This window comes from Orcinus orca, chromosome 17 (genome assembly GCF_937001465.1).
Source record: "Orcinus orca chromosome 17, mOrcOrc1.1, whole genome shotgun sequence".
Taxonomy (NCBI): domain Eukaryota; kingdom Metazoa; phylum Chordata; class Mammalia; order Artiodactyla; family Delphinidae; genus Orcinus; species Orcinus orca.
In genome coordinates this window covers 6,147,619-6,171,834 of record NC_064575.1, presented here as the reverse complement: position 1 = coordinate 6,171,834, position 24,216 = coordinate 6,147,619, and the positions used below count along the sequence as shown (strand labels likewise).

The window sequence follows — 24,216 nt, the reverse complement described above, 5'->3', positions numbered from 1 at the left end:
AGTCCTTATCTTGAAAGGAGTAGGTACTTCTTCAGCTGAAAGTATGGTTTCCATTATAAAAATATGCATTTTATGGACTTCCCTGGTGGCGCAGTGGTTGAGAATCCGCCTGCCGTTGCAGGGGACGCGGGTTCGTGCCCCGGTCCGGGAAGGTCCCACATGCCGCGGAGCGGCTGGGCCCCTGAGCCGTGGCCGCTGAGCCTGCGCATCCGGAGCCTGTGCTGCGCAACGGGAGAGGCCGCAACAGTGAGAGGCCCGCGTACCGCAAAAAAAAAAAAAAAAAAAAAAAAAAAAAATATATATATATATATATATATACACACACATTTTAGTATAATTTTAATAAACTTAAGAATAAAGCCCCCAAATCCTCCCACCTCCTTTCAGTAGTTTGTATAAGAGGTCTCATGTCAAATAAACTCAGAATCAGCTTTACATCAAGGTGTGACTAGATATAAGCTACTCTTTCAAGTATTAAGCTTCCTGGGTTAAGCACACAACCAAATAAACACAACTTTTGTGTTTTTTGATTACTTACCAGGTCACAGTGTTTCAGAAATATGCTATGGTTCTTTAGGCTTTTAGAGTTTTGCTTCCAAATATTCTTTTGCTGATAGAATAAAGAGGAGTGTGTGTGTGTGTGTGCGCGCGCGTGTGTGTGTGCGCGTGTGTGTCCGTCTAGAGAAGAGAGTTTTCTTTATGTTGATGAATGGATTTCATACCACAGTGACTTTGTTTTACTCATTTCTTAGAAAATCAGCCTTAGAGTAGCTTCCTTCACTTGTCTGGTTACTGGGTACAAGTGATGACATTCATAAAACATCTTAGACGTTGTATTTATCCAGCAGTGGTTGCTACGTTGTTGCCTTGATGAATCTCTTTTTAATTTGATGTTTGTTATTTTAACATCAGAATTTGAAAGCCATACTGATATTAATGCAAGTGCTTTTGGAAACAGATTATGTAACCATGATTTAAATTTGATTCATAACATCCTAATTAACAGTAACTCATTACTGTGATAATGTTTAATATTTTACAAGTATTGATTTGTCTTTCTCAGGTATATTTCATTAAAGAACACAACATTGTTGCACCATATAAAATAGAAAGGGTAAGTAAAGCTTTTCATTTATCCCCCGCAATTTACGTAGTGATTTTGAGCAGTAAGATTCTGTGTCTCTGTTAACTTCTTTAATGCAATGTAATGCGTATTTAAAACCTTGTTCCCTAGCAGTTATAACAAAATACCAAGGGAATGACAGACTTTAGTCCGAGAGATTTCAATTAACTTTTTAACTTCAAAATAGGTGTGTCTATTAGGGGGAAAAAAAGCTTAAATTATTAGGTTAAAAGTTGAAATCAGAATATGTATCATTTAAAAGATTATTTATTGAATATCAATGAGGACGTCTTTTAAATGTTTGAGAACTACTTATAGACTATAAAATACCCTTATTTAAGAGCTCAGTAATAGTTTATAAATGCTGCTGATTGGGTAGAAGCTCTGAGGGGCCGTGAACACAAGACTTGGAACTAGACGTTACAGCCAACCGTTCTGTGCTTTAATTAATGCTTTATGCTGCAGCCTAGTACGCAGTAAAGGGATAACTCATAGCAGAAGAGTTTTTACGAGACCTAGAGATGGGACTGCTGCTCCCGTACACGACACCTCTGAATTAGGAAAAGCCACCCTCTCCGAGCAGACGTCCGACAGGCGGGATGGCAGTTCCGGTCCCAGGCCAGCCTGCGGGTTCTCAGCAGCTTGGGGGGGGGGGGACGCGCCAGCCACGTGCAGCCCCCTCTGAGTTTCATGTACAAGAAACATCTGCATGCGCCAGTCACTCAGAAACGGTGAATACTGCGACCTCGTCACTCACACGTGGTGCTATTGGCACTTTGGGAAGGACGGTTCTTCACTGTGAGGGGCTGTCGCTTACATTACAGGCTGTTCCCACCCACGGGTGCCCCCTCTGCACTGTCCCCCTTTGTTGTGTGGCACCGCACATTGACAAGTGCCCTGCAAGGGTGGCGGAACGCCCCCCTGCCCCCCAAGTTGAGAACCGCTGCCTGGTGTACTCTCCCTGCAGAGGCTCTCCTGTCACCCACTGGAAGTGCAAAGCTGCTGAAAAGTTACATAAAAGGAAATGAGTAAGGTTTTCTGAAGCAAAGAAAAGCTCTTGTGAATTAGGACACCAAAGGATTCTCAGGTTTAAAGGGGCGGGGTTGTGACTTTGACCTTGGTGATGAGACTTGATAGACTAGGAAGCCCAGACCCTTGTTCCTCTTATGGACTGACTCAGTTCCCTTTGTGAGAAATCCAGAAACCAGTTAAAAGTGACCTGCGCCCCAGGTGAGCATGAAATGAGCCACCCTGAAGCTGTGGGAACATTGTAGCATCCTTTCACCATAGTCCCTCCCCTGGCACTGTGCCACGTGACTGGAGGGAACTCCCAGCTCCCATCTTCTCCCTGGGGAGGGAAAGACAAGACAGGACCGTAGGTCCAATGTTCTGGCTTTTGGGGGCAGCTGCCTGAGGGACTGGCTTCTGTCTCACCTGTCCTGGACCTCTGACAGGACCCATAATGCTCTAGATGCCTGGGGACCCCTGAAAACAGGAAAGAGCTGGGCATTGTGCAGCTGCTCCAGGGGACCCTGCACCAGAGACACAGGCAGATACAGCCCAGCAGACTCACCCTCGGGGAAAGAGAAGAGTGCAGCTTGTGACACATAAAATTAACCGCCACAACACTTGCACACCCAGCCTCAGAGCACCTGAGTGTATGAAGCCAGCACTGACAGGACTGAAAGGAGAGGCCGACAGCAGCACAGGACAGAGGAGACTTCCGTCCGTGCCCCACCTTCAGTCATGGGTAGATCATCCAGACAGAAGGTCACTCAGGAAACGGAGGACTCGACCAGCACTCTGACCAGATGGACCTCACAGACACACAACGTCCTGCCCAACGGTAGCAGGACACACGCTCTTCTCATGTGCACACGGGACGTTCTCCAGGACGGGTCGCGTGTCAGGTCACAAAACAAGTCAACAAATCTAAGAAAATTACAACCACCGTGGAGTGAAACCAGAAATCCATAGCAGCGGGAAAATTCACACGTATGTGGAAATTAAACAACACTCTTGAACAACCAATGGGTCAAAGAAATAAAGAAATTAGACTCAAGAGGGAGGGGATATAGGTGTACATACAGCTGATTCACTTCGCTGTACAGTAGAAACTAACACAACATCGTAAAGCAATTATACTCCAATAAAGAAGTAAAAGAACCAAAACCAGAAAACCTCAAGATGATCAAAACGAAAACAGAGCATATACCCAAACTGCAAAGATGCCGCAACAGCAGTCCTAAGAGGGGAGTTTAGTGTTAAACGCTTACCTTGAAGATCTCAAATTAAAAAACCTAACTGCACACCTCAAGGAACCAGAAAAAGAAGAGCAAACTAAGCCCAAAATTAGCAGAAGGAAGGAGATAGTAAATACAGCCCTAAATCCAACAGACTCTGCTCCCCCGGGGCGCTCATTCCGTGTGGGCGGAGGGAGGGCGCGCCAGGCAGGTCCCTGCACAGCTCAGCAGGGGGCTGCAAATGTCTTAAAGTGATGGGGCCTGACCTGCTTGGTCTCCCTCTTTTTTAGGGCACAATGGAATATGTCTTCGAGTTGGATGTTTCAGGGAAGGTGGAAGGTGTCGTGGAGACATTGCTTCAGGTAAGCCAGGGCTTTTCTCAGACATTCACTGGCAAACTGAGGCATAAACTTTTTTTTTTTTTTTTTTTTAAAGAATTTCATACTCATATGTCTTACCAAAACCATAACCTTTTTTATAAATCTGAAACAGATTTACTTGAATATGTTGAACTTGAAAACTACACATTAGGCAGAAGCCATACATATATCAGAGTCATTCTTACCTGTTACTAAGTAACAGAATGGTGGTTGTGTTTCATTGTTTCTAAGGAAATATCTTCAAAGCATCTGAGAGAAAAAATAAATTCTTGTGTATTTATATAATTGTAGCTTCACAGAGCATCCTGTCTGGACAAACTTGGGGACCAAACTGCTATGGTAAGAGTTTCTAAAGATCTGTATCTTTATTGTGAATGAACGTGTATTGATATGTCACTTATAAAACCTTATATCCATACTTTTTAAATGATTCTGTTTTAAAGATAACAGCCATTTTGCAGTCCCGTTTGGCTAGGACGTCATTTGACAAAAACAGGTAAGTTTTCAATGATTTTGTTTCCTGATTACGAAAGCAGTGGCATCGTCACCTCGTGCCTCATTCAGTGTGTCCAGAACCGATAGTGGGTGTTACCACCTGCCTCACCCCAAACCTGCTCGTCTGGGGGAGTGGCCCTGGCGTCAGTGCCAGACCAGTCTGGGGCCTCCTTGCCACTTCTCCCAGCTGACATCTGTCCATCAGAAAGGCCTGGTGCCAGGGGTTCTCCACGATCTTCCCAGTCTACGAGCTCCTGTCTTTTCATATGTTAGCGCCTCCGTTCAGGCCACCAGCCCCTGCCACTAAGATCACAGTGACAGCGTTTAGCTTGTCTCCAGCTCCAGCCTTCCCTGCTCCAATCCCGTTTCCCTCACTGTGTCGAATGTACTTTTAAAATACATTCTTTCTAAGGAACTTATTTCTTTATATCACTTGTCTGTTTGAAACTCTTCCAGACTTCCATCGCCTTCAGGGTAGAGCCTTAACCGCACCTGCACGCGGGGCTCTGGTGTAGCCTTTGTCACTGTTCCGGCCGCCGGTGCCTCTTGCATGCTCTGCTCTGGATCTTTGCGTTCTGTGCGATTCCCGAGGTGCCTTATGGCCTCCTGCCTCTTCTGCACCCGCCCAACTCTTCCTTACTCTTCTCATTTCAGCTGAGCTGGCGTTGTTCTGGAAAGTCTTTCCCGTCCCATCAGGCTGTTAGGTACCTTCCTGAGGTGTCCTGCAGGGACCTAGAGACCACATTCTTACTGATCTAATGGAGTTTTGTTTCGGTTTTTGGTTTTGGGGTGTGTTGGGTTTTCTGTTTGTTTTGGGGGTTTTTTGGCTTTTCTAAGTATCCAATATATTTTCTGCAAGTAAGTATACTTTTATATTAACCTGTTCTCGTATTTGTTTCTTGCCTTATTTTAAGTAGATTTCCTCCTATTAAGTAGATCTGGGCTATTTGTCTCTATCTCCATCTGCAGTATCACTGTATGAATTACTGTAGCTTTAGAACAACTCTTTTTTTTTTTTTTACATCTTTATTGGAGTATAATTGCTTTACAATGGTGTGTTAGTTTCTGCTTTATAACAAGGTGAATCAGTTATATATATACATATGTTCCCATGTCCCCTCCCTCTTGCGTCTCCCTCCCTCCCACCCTCCCTATCCCACCCCTCCAGGTGGTCACAAAGCACTGAGCTGATCTCCCTCTGCTATGCGGCTGCTTCCCACTAGCTATCTACCTTACGTTTGGTAGTGTATATATGTCCATGCCTCTCTCTCGCTTTGTCACAGCTTACCCTTCCCCCTCCCCATATCCTCAAGTCCATTCTCTAGTAGGTCTGTGTCTTTATTAGGACAACTCTTAATATCAGGCAGTGCAGGGTCCTGCACCCTATTTCCCTTCTTAACTTATGTCTTCACTGTTCTTGGTCTTACACACTTCTGTGTAAATTTAGACTCCGCTTGTCAAGTTTCATAAAGGAAAAGCCTGCTGGGATTTTGACTGTGACTGCAGTGAAACTTTCCAACAGTGAGAGGCCCGCGTACCACAAAAAAAAACCAAAACACAAAAAACAAAAGAATGATTCCAGCTGTAGGTTTTTCATAGATGCCCTTTATCAGAGTGACGAAGTTTCTTTTTATTCCTGGTTTGCTGAGAGTATTTTCAAAAATAAGTTTAGAATTTTGTTAAGTACTTTTTGTGCATTTATTGAGATGATCTTTTTTTTCTTTAATTCTGTTAATATTGTGAATTATGTTGTTTGTTCAGTGTTAAAACAACCTTGTATTCATGGGATAAATCCAACTTGCTTACGATATATTGTTCTTTTTACGTATTGCTGGACTTGCTTTGCTAGTATTTTGTAAAGGATCTTTGCATCTCTGTTTATGGATGTTGCTCTGTAAATCTTAGTGTATTTGTGAGGTTTTGCCGTCAGGGTTATGCTAGCCACATAACAGGAGGTTAGAAATCTCCCTTTATCTTCTGTTTCCCAAAAGAGTTTGTGTAGGATTGTATTTCTTGCTTAAATTTTTAACCACATTTACTGGTGAAGCCATGGAGGCCTGAAGTGTTCTTACTTAGTCAGTCTATTTGCTTGACACATAGTTAGGTTGTCTGTTTCTTCTTGTGTCTATTTTGTCAAGCTGCATTTTTCAGAACCTTTGTCCAGTTCATCCAAGTTGTCAGATGCGGGCATCAAGTTGTTAATGTCCTCTGAACGTCAGTAGGATCTGCAGTTATGGTCCCTCTTTCATTCCTTACGTTGATGCTTTATGTTTTTTCTTTATCAGTATTGCCAGAGGTTTGCCGATTTTATTAACCTTTTTAAAGATCCCACTTTTGACTTTATTGATTTTTCTCTATTTTTATATAAAAATCATTTTATATAAAATTGATTTCCTTCCTTCAGCTTACTTTTGGGTTTAACTTGTTCTCTTTCCAGCTTCCTACAAAGTTTAGATCACTGATTTTAGACCTTCTTTTATAAGTAGGACTAGAACATAAATTTACCTCTAAGCACTGCTCAGCTGCATCCCTCAGATTTTAATATGTTTTTATTATCATTCATATGAAATATTTCATAATTTCCTTTGTCATTTCTTCTTTGACCCATTGGGTTTTTTCTTTCGGTTATTTGGAAGTATGTTGTTTATCTTCTCTGTATTTGGGGATCTCGTTACTGTTGTATTGTTATTGATTTCTAATCTAATACTCTCTTGGTTCAGAGAGTATATGGTTCAGTCTTTTTTTTATAAATTTATTTATTTTATTTATTTTTGGCTGTGTTGGGTCCTCGTTGCTGCACGCGGGCTTCTCTAGTTGCGGCGAGCGGGGACTACTCTTCGTTGTGGCACGCGGGCTTCTCATTGCGGTGGCTTCTCTTGTTGCGGAGCCCAGACTCTAGGCACACGGCCTTCAGTAGTTGTGGCTCGTGGGCTCTAGAGCGCAGGCTCAGTAGTTGTGACGCATGGGCTGAGTTGCTCCGCGGCATGTGGGATCCTCCCGGACCAGGGCTTGAACCTGTGTCCCCTGCATTGGCAGGCGGATTCTTAACCACTGTGCCACCAGGGAAGCCCTGGTTCAGTCTTTCAATGTTTGTTGAGATGGATTGTATGGCTCTGCGTAGTCTGTCCTGACGCAGGTTTCCCAGGCCCGTGAAAGGAACGAGTGCTCTGAAGTTGTGGAGTATGGTGCTCTGTACACGTCATTTAGGGCCAGTTGGCTGATGGTTGTTCGGATCATCTATACGTGACTGACTTTTTGTTGACTTGCTCTGTCACTTAGTGAGAGAAGGGTGTTAAAATTACCAGTGATGATTGTGGAATTGTTTATTTTCCCCTGTATTTCTGTCAGTTTATGCCTCATGTACTGGCAGGCTCTGTTATTAGGTTTACATACATTTATAAGACACCAGTTTTCTTACATGTTGTGATTGCATGCTGTATCTTTTTCTGTCCTTTTTAATTTTAACTTGTCTTTGTCCTATTCCATTTCCAAAAAACACACTTTATATAGTTGAGTTTTTTATACAGTCCGAAAGTCTCTGCTTGTTAATTGGATTGTTTAATTCATTTTATAATTATGTAATTATGGATATAGTTGGTTTTTAAACCCACTATCTTAGTATTTGTTTCCTAGCATTTCATTTGTTCTTTGTTTCTCTGATCCTCCTTTCTTGCCTTCTTTTGGGTAAATCTGGTATTTTTAAGTATTCTACTTTTTAGCTGTAGTGCTTGGTGTCATTCTTAGTGGTCACTCTGGAGCTCACAATATGCACCTTGTACATAGCGTACCTTCAGGTAAGAGTATATTACACTCCTTTACAGTCGTTCAAGAGCCTTACAGCAGTGTGTTTCCACATAACCCCTCCTGCCCTTTGTGATCTGTGGTTTTATATTAAATTTCTACATATACTGTAAAACGCATGATATGGTGTTCTTATTTTATGTTGTGTTTTTTTTTGGCGGTACGTGGGCCTCTCACTGTTGTGGCCTCTCCCGTTGCGGAGCACAGGCTCCGGACGCACAGGCTCAGCGGCCATGTCTCACAGGCCCAGCCGCTCCACGGCATGTGGGATCCTCCCGGACCGGGGCACAAACCCATGTCCCCTGCATCAGCAGGCGGACTCTCAACCACTGCGCCACCAGGGAAGCCCCGTTTTAGGTTTTTAAAGAATTTTTTTTTACTTTTTTTTTTTTATTTTGCAGTAGGTTCTTGTTGGTTATCTATTTTAAATATAGCAGTGTGTACATGTCAATCCCAAACTCCCAATCCCAAGAATTGAGATACATGCACTTATAGGTACATAAATTAAAATACTGAGAAATAATTCTTTTCTGTTTACTTGGAGATTTGAATACTTATGTTTCCTGATGCTTGTCTTTCCTTCCTGCAGAACCGGTGTTGCATCTGGTGTCATTTCTCTTAAGCCCAAAGAACTTCCTATAGCATTTCTTACGGTGCATATCTGGTCAGGATGGATTCTCCCAGCTTTGTCTGAAAATACCTCTATCTTACTCTCATTTTTGAAGGGTGTTTTTGTTGGACGTAAAATACTAGGTTCACAGGGTTTTCTTTCACTACTTGAAGGGTTTTCATTCCGTTGTATGTTGCTGTCCATTGTTTCCTGTGAAAAGTCACATCATTTGTCCTGTTGTTACTGTGAATTAAGGTGTAGTCTCTCTGCGCCTGTCCTGCTGGGGGTTTCTGGGTAACGGAGCCTGTGAACTGGTGTCTTACATTAGACAGTTTTCACCACTCTCCACTCAGTGTTTCTTCTGCCCCGTCTCCTGTCTCTTCTCCTGTGACTTGAGTTACACTCGTGTTAGTAAGTTTTATAGTTTGGCTTAGATCTCAGACACTCTGTTCTGTGTTTTTTTTAATTATTATTATTATTATTCTCCTTTTGTCCTGTTTCAGTTAGGGCTTTTTATTGGCCTTGTTTTCAGCCACACTGGGCTTTTCCTCTGCCGTGCCAGTCTGTTAGGCTTGTTTAAGTCATTCTTCATTTCCTCTCGCCCAGATTTTCATTTCTAGCATTTCCTTTCAGTTCTTTTTCGTAGTTTCTACTTCTCGGATGAAGTTTTCCTTCCCTTCACGTGTGTTTTCCATCTTTTCTTCTGGATCTTTTAGCAGATTTACTACAGTTATCTTAACGTCTCCCTCTGATGGATCCGACGTCTGGGTCCTCTTCCGTGGAATCTTCTCTCATGAGTGCGGGTCATATTTACTCACTTCTTTGCGTTTCTTGTAATTTTTTGTGTGCTGGGAAGTTTGTTTTAAAGGAACTGTAGAGACTGACCTGAGGAATATTTGCCTCCGGAGGCGGTCGTGCCCACCCTCATCCTGCCCGCTGCTTGCCCTGGGGGCTCCGTCAGTGTAATGAGTGGAGCTGGGTTAAATCCAGGTCCCCATGCCCAGTTCCACGGCGGGAGTGCGCAGAGCTGTCCTCAGCGGGCTTGGGGTCGGCCCTTGAAGGATTTGCAGACATCCTTGTGCTTCCCAGCTGAGCCTCCAGCTCTCTGCCCACAGAGCATCTGTGCCCTCCGCCCGACTCCTGCTGTCTGGCGTCTCCCTCATCCTGCAGCCCTCACCCACTGTGGAAGATTGCCCCTCCTCCTGCCACTCAACTGCTGGTCCCTTCATTTAGGTTTCTCTGCACCTGAGCTTTCTGATGGGTTTCTAAACATAGCAAGGATTGTGTAGCTCATCTGGCAGGTTTTGTGGTTGGGATGAGAGCTGTGAGGTCTCCTTCACGTCCAAACTGGAAGAGGAAGCCTGCTCCTGTGTGATTTTGTGTTTGTTTTTTTAAATACATTTATTTATTTTATTTATTTTTGGCTGCATTGGGTCTTCACTGCTGCACGCGGGCTTTCTCTAGTTGCAGCAAGCGGGGGCTACTCTTCGTTTTGGTGGTGGGCTTCTCACTGCAGTGGCTTCTCCTGTTGCGGAGCATGGGCTCTAGGCGCGTGGGCTTCAGTAGTTGTGGCTCGCGGGCTCAGTAGTTGTGGATCGTGGGCTCTAGGGCGCAGGCTCAGTAGCTGTGGCGCATGGGCTTAGTTGCTCCGCGGCATATGGGATCTTCCTGGACCAGGGATCAAACCTGTGTTCCCTGCGTTGGCAGGTGGTTTCCCAACCACTGCACCACCAGGGAAGTCCCAGAGGAGACTTATTTTTAGCTCAGTTATTTAACTAAGTAATTGCCTCAACTCTTGATGGTTTGGTTGTTTCCCTTCTGTTTTTTTTTAAATTAGTAAAGCAGAACGAAAATGGACTTTTTGATGAGTTAACATAATTTAGGAGGGAGTGGTGATCACCTTTGACTGGTTTTACTGCAGTAGGTCCACAAAAGACTATACGTTGGAACTGACATGCAAGTAAACTCATAGCCTTATAGAACGTGGTGTGCAGTAAGTGCTACCCATGCCAAAACAGTTTCTATGACAATAAAATAGGTCTTAATGACACAAAAATAGAAAATTATGTTAATGTAAGAACAGTTTCAAGGCCGACTTATTTGGGGAGGAGTGAAGAGTACCAATAACAGGGTTATTTGGTATTTTTTACTTGTCTGTCTTCTCTTCTTTGATACGTAACCTCATCTGCTTTTAAAAAAGTCAAGTATTCATTATACCATTGAAAAGAAAGTCAGTTTTATTTAGGCGACTGATTTAGATCACCAGTTTTCTTGTATCAAATGTGGTGTTTAGACACCTGTTCTGCAGAGTCACTTTGTAGCTCCCTCAGATAAAGTTAAATCTAGAAAGTAGATCGATTTCTGATTTTTCTTGCTTTTGCTGGAAAAAACATATTCTCAGATTCCAAAGTGTTTCTGAAAAGCTGCACATGGAATGCAAAGCAGAAATGGTGACACCTCTGGTGACGAATCCTGGCCACGTGTGCATCACTGACACCAACCTGTATTTCCAGCCTCTCAATGGGTACCCGGTAAGTAGTCTGTAGGCCAGCAGAGGGCTCCTCTGGTGTTCCCGTTTGCGTCTTCATGCTCTCTTTCCTGTGAACTTGACTTGACAGTTAGAGTGTTCTCACATTTTGGGGAGGGTCAGAGTTACCCCCGTCCCCATCCAGCATCTGGTATTTAACGGCTCCCCGTGGAATCCTGATGCACCCTCACCCGTGTTTCAGCTCTTGTGACTGACTTTCTGTTACTTCGGGGGGGAAAAGAAACCCTGCCCCTTCTGATTTTAGTAAAGGGTCATTAGAGGTTTATACCTTTCTACTCGGAAGCACTTCTGCAAGAGAGCAATGAAATATACTAAGGTTAAGAAGAGATGGATGCTTTCTGTGTATTTGCTGATATGTCACCTAAGTTGTATTTCTCGTTCTCCCTTAATTACAAACCAAATCAGTAGATCTGCATCTGTCACCTCTCCAGCCAGTGCAGAGCTGCGTGTGGCACTGCTGTCACTGGGCAGCTGCAGTTCTGCTGCTGTGATGCTGGAAACATCTTCTCTTGCACGATGACTTTAGGCTCACGAGGCCACACAGTAAAGATGAATTCAGATTTCTGCACTAAAACTTGTAAAGATTGGCGGCTTTATCTAGATACGGACCCTTTTCAGAGTGGTTTATTGAAAGAACAGAAACCCTAATACTCTGCGAGTGCAGTTGGACCGTTTAGCAGGTAGCTTCAAGAATAGGAGTGTTCTCTGCCATGGAAGAAATTCTCCAGGCTGGTCAGTCATTACATGTCACTGAAATGTGAACACTTTCCTAAGTGAAAGGTGATGCTATAACAATTCTGTCCACCAGGTGGTAGGGCACACTCGCCGGGTCCTCCAGTGGACACAGTACACGTTGCTGACGGCATTCTTTGTGGCGTCATCAATTGGCCGGACCAACGCTGTTGCTGTGGCCTCGGTCAATACTTGAGCAACAGTATCTGAGTATAAGCCACAGCTTCAGGGTCCCAGGTCTGGGCTGGGGGCCGTGGCCAGTCTGCAGGCAGCTTCCACGGCTACACACCCTGCATCTATCTGCAGGCTCTCCCTCCCTCTTACTTGGAGGGAGGAGGGTGGACCTGTCGCCTTTTAGCCGATCTCAGTACCTTTTGCGACCTTGTTGCTCTCTCACTTGCATTTTAAGGCTCCAGAGAAGCGAGACAGTTTTCCTCCTTATAAAGTTTAGAGGCCCTGCTTTATACTGTATCTGTTTATGAGCCTTATTACACTGTAGTTTAAGGAGCTAAAAGACAGGATCCTAAAAAAAAAAGCTGTATGTCAGTTCTGAGCAAACCGTAGGTCTATAAAAATAGGAGAATTCCTGAGAGGAGGTCTACACCAGTCCTTTAATATTTCTTACCACTCAGCAACCCTGCAGAAACCTGAAAGCTAGATGCCTGCATTATCATCCTGGGGGGTACCAGCGGGGGTGGGGTGGGTGGGGGGAACTGGTCCTCGGTCACAAAGCTAGTGAAAAGGGCAGACCGGCGTGTAAAGTGAGGCACGCCCTGTTCTCAGAGCTCACTTTCCAGGTGTGACCCGTCAGGAAGTTAGGGTGGGACAGCTGAAGGGCAGCTTCTAATTGTGTCAGAATCTTGACATTTGAGATTGTCTTTCTACTTTTAAAGAAACCCATGGTCCAGATAACACTCCACGACGTCCGCCGCATTTACAAGAGGAGACATGGCCTCATGCCTCTGGTGAGTTCGAGGGGAACATCCCCTCTAGAGGATGACTGTCTTGTCTTCAGTTTGGCCAGTGGTTTACTGGCCTGCCCCCACCTCGGGCTCGTCTGAAAGGCGTGGGTGTTTGTGTTGCGAGCAGAGGGGCCGTGAGGCCCGCCACCCCTTCTTTTGGCTGCGCTGGAAGTCTATCAAGGAGCGACTCTTTCTGTGGGGGGAGGGCTGTTGGGAAAAAGGCTTTGGCTCCAAGAGCAGGGGGGCTCAAGTGCCCTTGAGTTTCTCCCTGCCTAGTTCTCAGGGTCCTCCCGGGCTTGTGTGGGGATGTGGGGATAATGGACGCAGAACCGGTCCAGTTACAGCAGCGAGGTCTCCAAGCAAAGTTTGGAAGCTGCGACAGCAGCTCTCAGTGGAACTGTAGTATCCTCATGGTTAACTTGTATTAATTCAGCCTTCAGGCTTGGTGAGAGGGAGAAATGGATAAAATAACCATTTCAGTCACCTAGGCGGCCCTCCCCGCCATTCTCCTGAATAAGCCCGTGTCCGCACTTCTGTGAGGCTCACACGCTTATTGTAGAAACCAGTCGCCACGGAAGGTGTGACTCCAAGGGGTTTTAGCTTGACATCGATATAAATCTATTTGTTCTCCTTCAGAGATTAACCAGTAAGTTGGTGGCATTACAAGAGCATTGTGGATATTTAAGCATCTCATCTTGGTGTTTTGTATTTATGAAATTTAACCGTTTTCCTGCCTATTTTACTTAAAAGGCAATTCTCCATTTCCAGTGCCAACAGAGGATTAGGGAAACAGATTCTATGAAAAATCTCCTCCTCCTTTGGGTATAGAGATGCAGTCAGAAAAAGAAGAAATTGGCATTGATTAAGTACCTTCTGCCTACTGGGCAATCTATGTACAATATTCGTTTATCAGCGCCATCCCTGTGAGGTAGATGATACCCTACTTTACAAAGGAATCGAGACTCCAGGAGTTCACTCCCTCGGTTCCCTCACTAGTAGCGCTGGAAGCCTGTATCTGAACCTAGGACAGCGCTGCGCCTTCATCCTTTCTCTGTCTATTCCTGTCCCGTCTCGGCTTCACCCTCAAAACATTCACGCAGCTCATAGTTTTCTTAAAATAATTGCATCCTACTAATTAAATGAGTTATTCGATTATCAGTTTAAGTTGACATAATTACAACTTAATTTGTAAAAGAAAGCTAAACCTTTGTCTCTGAAGAAGACAGGTGAAGACATTGGATTAGCCAGTTTTGAATTTCAGCGTAATAAACTCACAGATGCTGTCATCATAAAGATCCTCACGGTCAAAAGGGATTTTGTAAAGTTTAGCTGAGACACATGTCTTGTCCTTATAAATCAAATTTATTGCTGGGGAATATGCATACAAGACCTACAAATAAAAAATGCAGGGGCTTCCCTGGTGGCGCAGTGGTTGAGAGTCCGCCTGCTGATGCGGGGGACGCGGGTTCGTGCCCCGGTCCGGGAAGATCCCACGTGCCGCGGAGCGGCTGGTCCCGTGAGCCATGGCCGCTGAGCCTGCGCGTCCGGAGCCTGTGCTCCGCAACGGGAGAGGCCACAACAGTGAGAGGCCCGCATACCACAAAAAAAAAAAAAATTTTTTTAAATGCAAGTGTTTAGTTGAAAGGCTTCTGTACTTGCGTCACTCACATTGAGGTGCCGTTTGTTTTATTCTTCTCTTTCTGGACTTGTAGGGCTTGGAAGTGTTTTGCACAGAAGATGATCTGTGTTCCGACGTCTACCTGAAGTTCTATGAACGTCAAGACCGAGATGACCTCTATTTTTACATTGCTACATACCTAGGTTTGGTGCTCACTCTTCTTTGTATCTGTTCATGTGAAGGTGGTTCAACTCCCGAGTGACTGGGATGGGAAGTGAGAGGAGAGCAATTCTGTATCTGGAATCACCTCTCTGTGCCTCTACTTCTTCTCATCAATAACTATAGTTAGCAGAATGGCATACTGAAAATTAAGGGAAATATAAATGAAATTTGGTAATAGTTCAATCCTGTGTTTTACAAACTTTTGATAAATATATTTAAATGTTTTTTTGTATCTTAACAACCCCCAAGTTGAATGGATTTTATAAGAATCCACCTAATTATTTTTATGTCCAGTCCTGTCTTATGTTCGTTTATGGAAACCAGGACTCAGTTTCTTCATGTGAGACAGTTACCCAGTCATGTGTCTGCGATCATTAATTGTGGTCTTAATCTCAAAGCCGGAAAACGGTACAAAAGGAACACAGGAACCTTCTATGCTCAGTATGGAACCGTGGGACTCAGTTTGCTTACAACTAATATTTCCTCAATCTTCCATGGGAAATGTGAATTTTCCCACTTTTATCAGAGAGAACACCTGTATTTTTCTTTTCAAGCATAAACATATTAAGTTGTATGGTTGAATTAAATTGTTTTCAAAATTGCCAGATGACTAGAATGGAATTTTAAAAAATCAATGTTGGGATTTTATTAATACCATCTTAGTTTGCTGTTCTCGTGTGCAGTGAAATCATTTATGAGATGTGTAGTGACTTACTCCCTTAGAAGTTTTCTCTCAAGGAGGAATAGTTTATTTTCAATAAAGAACATATTTTACAGTAGGTTTGAGTTCATTTTTTTTTTCTTCTCACACTAAGCTGTTCAGTTTAACTTAGGGCTTAAGTATAGCTTTGGTATAAGTTTACTGTTATCTCCTGCCTCCTGATTTAATTTTTCTAACTATAACAAGATGACAACAAAAAACTCAACTTTCATGGTGAGTCCTAAAATCTCAAGTCAAAAAACTTGCCACGGCCTAAAAGTTCTGCTTCTGTGAAGCGTCTGTTTTCTCTGAGTTCATTCCTGAGATTGTTCAGACTTTCTCTGAGACGTTCTGAGAGCAGAAAGTCAGAGGATAAGTGTTTTGAGTTTTTAAGCCCTTTCCTGGTAGCTGATTAGAGAAGAAACTTGGCAAAGTATATAAGAATAAATATTGAATCAGCAAATGAGTTAGATAAGTTTGATGCAGCCAATACAAAGCTGAAAGCAGAATTTTCTAAACAAAATAGAACAGTTGACTCATTTTACAGGACAGTTATCACTGGTGCCACACCATCTGTGGTTCCGTCTTTCCTGAGGTTCTTTCTGGGGGCTCTTTCTGGTCCTTCTGCTTTGAGAATTCTGACAGATACTTGTTTTCTCCTTCAGCAGTTTCTATTCTTTTCCTGATTCCTCACTTGCATAAATAATACGTAGTCAGTGACAAATTAGCCATAGTGTACCCCGCTTCCAGATCTGAAAGAAAACTAAAAGATTGTTTCGTTTTACTTTCATAAGAAATGGAGGAAATGAGTTTTACAGATGGTCATGGCTTCTTAAAAGCATTAAAACTCAAGCACGTTTGGAAGGATTCTTTGTTAGTACATATTGTAGACTATATATAAATATTGCAAATGTTACATATATTACCATGTCATATTTATGTATTTGCTCCATACTTTCATATTTGTTTTATATCATATATTTCATAGATGTGATATGTTTTATATCATATATTTAGTAGATATGTTTTATATCATACATTTAATAATTTCCCTCCTGGATCTTGGAGATGCTCGTTCATACTTGACAGAACAACTCTTCGGTAAAAGCAAACTGTAGCCTACTTTTCTTGTTTTAAAATGTACTTTTCAAAAATGGGTTGAAGGGTCTACACTGAAAGCCTCTGTAGCGCCTTCACATGCTGAGTGACCGCTGCCCACACATGTGGAGCTCAGTGTGACCCGGGCCTGCCCTCACCTGTCCCCCCAGAGCACCACGTGGCGGAGCGCACGGCCGAGGGCTACACGCTGCAGTGGCAGCGCGGGCTTCTGTCCAACTACCAGTACCTGCTGCACCTCAACACGCTGGCCGACCGCAGCTGCAACGACCTCTCCCAGTACCCCGTGTTCCCCTGGGTCGTCGGCGACTACAGCAGCTCCGAGCTGGGTGCGTGCCACAGAGCCGGGCTTTTAGAGCGAAGAACACCTTCCCTCTTAGAGCCACGTTGTGATTCGTGGACAGAGCAGAACCCGTTTGATTTTATTACTGACGATGGCCCGTCTCCATGCCACGATACTGGATGGGTGTCATGGGAATTACGTGTGTTCCGTATGTTTTCTCTACTGTCTCTGAATTTTTTTTAATTCTAAAAGTACTCACATACTTCTTGAAAGCCACACCCAGAAGACATGCATGGGATCTTCAGCCAGTGTTACCACTGCTACCAATAAGTACTATGTTTTCAAATACTTAAGTTTTCACTTTGAAAATTGCGCCTCAGGTTACCGTATTATTTTTCAATTCACATGAAAACATGTGATTACCAAACATAATAGCTGTTCATTAAAGAACACTTAGAAAGTACTGAAACACTCAAAGAAGGAAATAAGGCTCATCAGTAATTACATTACCGAGAGAGAACCATTTTAACTTTGTGGTATATATACTTCTTTCTCTCTCTCAAATTATTTTACGAAAAATGTGATTGTACTGTAATTTTATTTTGTAATATCTTAAAATTAGATATTGTGAACACTGAATCACTTTTGACACTGATTGCACCCTTGCAGTTGAAAGAGGTAACAGACTTTCTAGGAATATAATTTATTTATCTGATAATATTCAGGTCCCCAGTTCTCAAATTATGCTGTTATCACAGAATAAGAATATTCACTATAATTCAAAGTTAAAAAGTAAATTTTGGTAGAATAATGGCTTTTGAAATTTGTTTATTTTTCGTTGTTGTTTTACTTGGAATATAGTTTTTTTGGTCAGTAGGTCTTCAAATCCTAACCTTTACAGCTATATTAATAATCATCAGAAATATTAATTCTAATGGATCTGTCTCAATTTTTAAAAAGCTATTTATTATTTGGAAATAAATGTGTGCATGTGAATTCGTTCAGGGAGATAATGTTATTAAGGGTAAGCTTGTTTGCTTTATTTATTGTAATTTTTAAAAATTTATTTCTTTTATAGATCTGTCAAATCCAGGAACCTTCCGGGATCTCAGTAAGCCAGTAGGGGCCCTCAACAAGGAACGTCTGGAGAGGCTGCTGGTACGTGGACTCAGGGATTCCTGGTGTCTAAGCAACCCGGGAGCCTTGGCGTATGTTTTGTTTGATTGTTTTTGTTGGTTTTTTAAAATTTACTCTGTGGCCACACCACACAGCACGTGGGATCTTAGTTCCCTGACCAGGGATTGAACCCCCTTCCCCTGTTTTTATAGTACCTGAAACTCGTTTCTTCAAGACTTAGGGGAAGTATGTCTGGAGAGACCGAAGTTTCTGAGCGTACTCTCTCTCCCTCTGCCCGCTGCCCGCTGCCTTCCTTCCCCTGTGAATTTAGCAGCTCACCATCTGCATTTCTGCTTACAATTCAGGAGGTAGGAAGCTGAGCCAATCACAGGTTTACCCATTTATTTTCACGAAGTTGCTCTCTGGTGAACTGCACAAGAGATGCATAAAATGTCTTCTTTTCAGTCCTGCCCCGGCAGACATTGTTACCATGAGGCCAAGAACACCAAGATACTTGTTGCAAGAATGCTGTGTTTACTCAGATTTTCACCCCTCTTTTTTTTTAAGTTTTTATTTATTTATTTGCGGTACGCGGGCCTCTCACCATTGTGGCCTCTCCCATTGTGGAGCACAGGATCCGGATGCGCAGGCTCAGCGGCCATGGCTCACGGGCCCAGCCGCTCCGCGGCATGTGGGATCCTCCTGGACCGGGGCACGAACCCGTGTCCCCTGCATCGGCAGGCGGACTCTCAACCACTGCGCCACCAGGGAAGCCCCCCCTCTTTTTTATCTTCTCCTTTTCCTCTTTAGGAGAGAGATTAGGGGCTAGAATGTGTCCAGGCCACGACTTCCTTAGGCTTTTACTACTGGAGTCAGTTATTGTCTTCACAGCCAGCGCTCAGCAGGACTTTTTCTCTCTGTGTTGTAGACACGCTACCAGGAGATGCCGGAGCCCAAGTTCATGTACGGCAGCCACTACTCCTCCCCGGGCTACGTGCTGTTTTATCTGGTCAGGATTGGTAAGACTCCTCGCCGTCTCTCCCAGGGACATGCTATTTCACGTGGACTCTTCAGTGGTTTTGTGATCTTGCTTAACTCTGACTTTTTTCCCCTCTAGCACCAGAGTATATGCTGTGTCTGCAGAACGGAAGATTCGACAACGCAGACAGAATGTTCAACAGGTTCGGCATAAATGCCTCACTTAGCACTTTTTAAACTTTCTCATTATGCATATGCAATACGTTCTTTTCAAACAACCAGATTTAAACAAAAATGGAAGGAAATGAAAAACACCACTACAGTAATTGTTGTATCTATTCCTCTCAGGCTTTGTGTAGTCATGTGTGTGTGTAAATGTGAGAACATATTTTATTTTTTAACATCTTTTTTTTTCTTTTTGATATTTGTTCAATTGTGTAAGTATTATATATATATTTTTAACATCTTTATTGGAGTATAATTGCTTTACAATGGTGTGTTAGTTTCTGCTGTATAACAAAGTGTATCAGCTATACGTATACATATATCCCCATATCTCCTCCCTCTTGCATCTCCCTCCCACCCTCCCTATCCCACCCCTCTAGGTGGTCACACAGCACCGAGCTGATCTCCCCGTGCTGTGCGGCTGCTTCCCACTAGCTATCTATTTTACACTTGGTAGTGTATATATGTCCATGCCACTCTCTCACTTCGTCCCAGCTTACCCTTCTCCCTCCCCATGTCCTCAAGTCCATTCCCTACGTCTGCGTCTTTATTCCTGTCCTGCTCCTAGGTTCTTCATAACCATTTCTTTTTTTTTAGATTCCATATATATGTGTTAGCATACGGTATTTGTTTTTCTCTTTCTGACTTACTTCACTCTGTATGACAGACTCTAGGTCCATCTACCTCACTACAAATAACTCAATTTTGTTCCTTTTTATGGCTGAGTAATATTCCATTGTATATATGTGCCACATCTTCTTTATCCATTCATCTGTTGATGGACACTTAGGTTGCTTCCATGTCCTGGCTGTTGTAAATAGAGCTGCAATGAGCATCGTGGTACATGACTCTCTTTGAATTATGGTTGTCTCAGGGTATATGCCCAGTAGTGGGATTGCTGGGTCGCATGGTAGTTCTATTTGTAGTTTTTTAAGGAACCTCTATACTGTTCTCCATAGTGGCTGTATCAATTTACATTCCCACCAACAGTGCAAGAGGGTTCCCTTTTCTCCACACCCTCTCCAGCATTTATTGTTTCTAGATTTTTTGATGATGGCCATTCTGACTGGTGTGAGGTGATACCTCTTTGTAGTTTTGATTTGCATTTCTCTAATGATTAGTGATGGAGAACATATTTTAAATACAGTATTGTTGTCCTGCCTTTTGTATTTTATAGCCTTTTGTTAGATCTTGAAGTTTTCCCTGTATTATTGGATGTTCTTCAAAATGGTGATTTTTTTTTAAATTAATGTATCACATCCTAACATATGCCGTAATTTAACCATTTTAACTATTTCTCTATGGTTGGACACCTAGGCTGTTTCCAACATTTCATTATTCTAAATAGTCTTGCTGTGAATTGAATACAATCCCTGTGAGTGTTTAAATAATTTTTATTATAATCTTTTCTTACCCCCCAAAATCAGAATATGAAGAAGAAAATAAATTTCATGTGGCACCTGACCACACTGAGATAACACTCATTGTTCATCTTTTGGTCTGTGTCTTTTTTTTTTTTTTTTTTTTTTTTTTTTGCGGTACGCGGGCCTCTCACTGTTGTGGCCTCTCCCGTTGCGGAGCACAGGCTCTGGACCGCGCAGGCTCAGTGGCCATGGTTCACGGGTCTAGTTGCTCCGCGGCATGTGGAATCTCCCCAGACTGGGGCACGAACCCGTGTCCCCTGCATCGGCAGGCGGACTCTCAACCACTGCGCCACCAGGGAAGCCCTGGTCTGTGTCTTTACAGTCTTTTTCTAAGCTCTGCACATGTCTGTTTATAATCCCTTTTCGAAATAAGCCCTTAAAATAACTGCTGATTTTTCATGTTTAAGCACCTGCCCCGAGTGGCCCTTCGATGAGGCCATGTATGGGGGAGGTCCCTGGCCTGGACTTGGGGACACCCCCAGGTCCATATCCCGACTCCTTGCTCACTCCCTACGTGGGCCCAGAGTTTTCTGTGAATCCCCAGTATCCACGTGAGCTCCTCTGATGGGGTAGCTCCTGTGAATACTGGGGATTGTGGATTAATGAGCGAGATGATGTGGTTTAGGTAAAGTGTAGAATAGCACCCAGGGGCCTAGAAAGTGCTGCTGTTGCTGTTTCCATTCCCTAGATTTAAAATCAGTTGAATTTTGTTTTCATATTTAGTATTGCAGAAACTTGGAAAAACTGTTTGGACGGTGCGACTGATTTTAAAGAGGTAAGCAGTTACCAAGCCAATGACTCACTGGGCTTGTGGTTTGTGACTGCTTTAAAAAATGTTTGTTACTGTTCTTTTTTTTTTTTCTTCCCCTGAAACTTTCAGCTGATTCCGGAATTCTATGGTGATGATGTCAGCTTTTTAGTCAATAGTTTGAAGCTGGATTTGGGAAAGAGACAAGGAGGGCAGATGGTTGATGACGTAGAACTCCCCCCTTGGGCACGGAGTGAGTACCACCTTGGAAGTATTGAATTATAGAAATTCTCTACTTAGTCGTGCAATTTCAGTGTTACTATTTAGTTGCTTAGATTTTTCAAAATAACAGTATAATCCTCTACCTAAATGAGATGGTAAAGTCTTATTCCAAATTTTAAGTATTCTATGAGTCTGTGATGTAAAACCATTATTATGCATACGAGAGAGCTAAGTGTGGTGAAAATGGTTTTTGCCTCTCCGCCCAACCCCCAAAATTTATATTTTATATGACTGGGGGGAGACTCATTAAGAAATATGTCCCTCGTGCCTGTCCCAGAAGCTCTGTCTGCATATGGATAGATGAAAGGAATGGGGTGTTTTGATCGAGTCTAACCTACTAGGTCCCGAGGACTTTCTCCAGAAGAGCAGAGACGCACTGGAAAGCGATTACGTGTCAGAGCACCTTCATGAGTGGATCGATCTCGTGTTTGGCTACAAGCAGAAGGGGAGGGATGCTGTTGGAGCCCACAATGGTGTGTAACAGTCCCTGAAACTCCGTTTAGCATTCGATGGGAACAAAAGCAACCCCCAAACTGAGCTCAGAGCAGCTTATTTCCTTAGCAGAAGCATCTTGTTTCAGCGGACGGTGCCTCCTGGCTCAGCGACCCCAGACTAGATAACTGAATGAAAGGCGGGAGAGAAAGTGCTTTTGTCTAAAAATACCCGCTTCGCCATGGTCCCAAGAGGTCTTTTGCTAGTCTTCTAATTTTAGCATGTACTCTTCCCATTCCATCACTTTTACTAAAGCTCAGTCAGAGCAGGATGGAACGGTGGCCTTGGTTCCCACGAAGGCCCCAGAGTGTCTTTGTGACTGAGCGGAGGGAAGCCCGCGGTCGCCCTCTCCTGTTCGGGGCCGGTTCTTCCTCCGCCGGGCTTCTCAGCCTTGGCGACGGGGATGGGTGTGGACCTGACCCCTCACATGCCACACAGGGTGCTTTGCGCTCTCCTGGGGAGAGGCCTGCTGACCGAGAAGCACCCTGAGGTAGCCCACCGTCCCACAGCCAGTTGGATCGCTGCTCAGAAAAGATAAGAGTTCAGCTTGATACTTACCCAAGCTGGATATTATCAGGCTGTTTCGCAAAGTGAAAATCAGTTTCTTTGAATAAAAGTTTAAAGTTGTTGAGTTTTTAAAATAAACAGAGTGTATATTGTAACAAAATAGTACATCTTTCAATAGTGTTTTACGTCTTTTTTTTTCAGTGTTTCATCCCCTGACCTACGAAGGAGGTGTCGACTTGAACAGGTATTTATATGTCAGTAAGGAGTTTCTACGTGAGTACAAATGACCTCTTTGACTAAATGATTAGTGCAGTTATTTGATGATATTAAGGCATGGAAGTGTTACCGTGAATTACGGCTTGCTTTTACCGCTGTGTACATCACCGAGCCTCAGAAATTAAAGATGTGTGATACGGTCTAGACAGTCCCGGCATGCAGCGTCTGTTACTGTTTGAGGGTTAATCTCTCTCCTGTTGAATGCACAAATTTCAAGTGATACAGATCAAGGAGCTTGCACCTAGAGGTCACCACGTGGTTTGTGTTCTGTCCTAAAGCATTGAGGACCCTGATGAGAAGGTAGCCATGCTCACCCAGATCTTGGAGTTTGGGCAGACACCAAAGCAGCTCTTTGTGACACCGCATCCTCGAAGGATCACCCCAAAGTTTAAAAGCTTGGCCCAGCCCTCCAGTTACAATGCTTCCACGGCAGATACTCCAGGTAAATTTTGAAAAGAGCATAAACAATGTGAGCACCTTCTGTTTCTCTTTTCTGATTAAGACGTTTCTGAGGATTCTGGAGAGAAGACCAATCATGAACCCTGGGCAGCTTAGAGATGATTCTGTCTTACTGTCTCACTGCATTTCTCCTGCAAACAAACAGATCTTTTCTGTTTTTTTAGTTGTTGTTGTGCTGTTGTTTTGTTTGTTTTAACTTTTGACCTTAAAGGAAATCAAATCACTTTTACTTTCTGGTAACTTAATGAGACTTGGCAGTAGTTTTCATTGTTGCTGTTATGTTCTTTCTTTTCTGAGGTTTGCCCAGCTGGTGTTTGATTCTTAGCCATTCTTGTGTTCTTGTTGATCCGCCCTGGCCGTGACTGCTGTAGCAGTCCCCGTCGCCCTGCTCGTTCCTGCTCTTTCCCAGGAACGACTTCCAGCGTCCTGACTCTCCTCTTCTACCCCGACACACAGATCTTGAATTCGGGGTGCTCTGTTTTCTTCATTTGATTCTGTTTCCTTATTCAGTCATTTGACAGACATTTACAGAGTGTCTATGCCAGGTGCTGAAATGAACTTGACTGTGTCACATCTGGTATTTGGAAAGGGAGGAGAAGGTGCTCCCCTTCATCCAGTTTTCCACGTTTTACATTTCACATAAGACAGCCTCAGACCCCCAGGAGTCTGACACTGTATGGAACCTCGGGAGCAAAGTCACTGGATTTCTCGTTTTCTCCCGCTCTGCGCTCCGTCCCAGGAGTGTCCAGGCTTCTCGGGCCACACAGCTGGGCCTCTCGCGGTCATACGACCCAGGGCTGGCCGGCAGCGCGTCTCTGGGGTTAAGTCATGAAGACTGGAGATTATCTCGTGATGCCCTTAAACCCGTGCTCTGCT

At 43.6% G+C, this 24,216-nt stretch overlaps 1 protein-coding gene across 9 annotated transcripts in view; it reads left to right on the top strand.

Annotated features, from left to right (window-relative positions):
• The window catches only part of NSMAF (neutral sphingomyelinase activation associated factor), a 58,693-nt gene that overhangs the window by 23,472 nt on the left and 11,005 nt on the right, over positions 1 to 24,216 (top strand). For 6 of the 9 annotated variants that reach the window (XR_007472778.1, XR_004486036.2, XM_049700742.1 and 3 more), the window contains 17 exons: positions 1,064 to 1,114; positions 3,657 to 3,728; positions 4,038 to 4,085; positions 4,190 to 4,242; positions 11,054 to 11,183; positions 11,609 to 11,743; positions 12,826 to 12,897; positions 14,607 to 14,715; positions 16,703 to 16,879; positions 17,912 to 17,991; positions 18,878 to 18,968; positions 19,067 to 19,130; positions 21,300 to 21,351; positions 21,457 to 21,577; positions 21,948 to 22,079; positions 22,807 to 22,849; positions 23,160 to 23,323. Coding sequence is in view for 7 of the 9 variants with exons in the window: in XM_049700742.1 (XP_049556699.1) it covers positions 1,064 to 1,114; positions 3,657 to 3,728; positions 4,038 to 4,085; positions 4,190 to 4,242; positions 11,054 to 11,183; positions 11,609 to 11,743; positions 12,826 to 12,897; positions 14,607 to 14,715; positions 16,703 to 16,879; positions 17,912 to 17,991; positions 18,878 to 18,968; positions 19,067 to 19,130; positions 21,300 to 21,351; positions 21,457 to 21,577; positions 21,948 to 22,079; positions 22,807 to 22,849; positions 23,160 to 23,323 (1,594 nt within the window). In the remaining 2 variants the exon portion in view is untranslated. The remainder of the gene's footprint in view (positions 1 to 1,063; positions 1,115 to 3,656; positions 3,729 to 4,037; positions 4,086 to 4,189; positions 4,243 to 11,053; positions 11,184 to 11,608; positions 11,744 to 12,825; positions 12,898 to 14,606; positions 14,716 to 16,702; positions 16,880 to 17,911; positions 17,992 to 18,877; positions 18,969 to 19,066; positions 19,131 to 21,299; positions 21,352 to 21,456; positions 21,578 to 21,947; positions 22,080 to 22,806; positions 22,850 to 23,159; positions 23,324 to 24,216) is intronic. The other 3 variants (XM_049700745.1, XM_004274989.4, XM_033437614.2) reach the window with 1 other exon arrangement.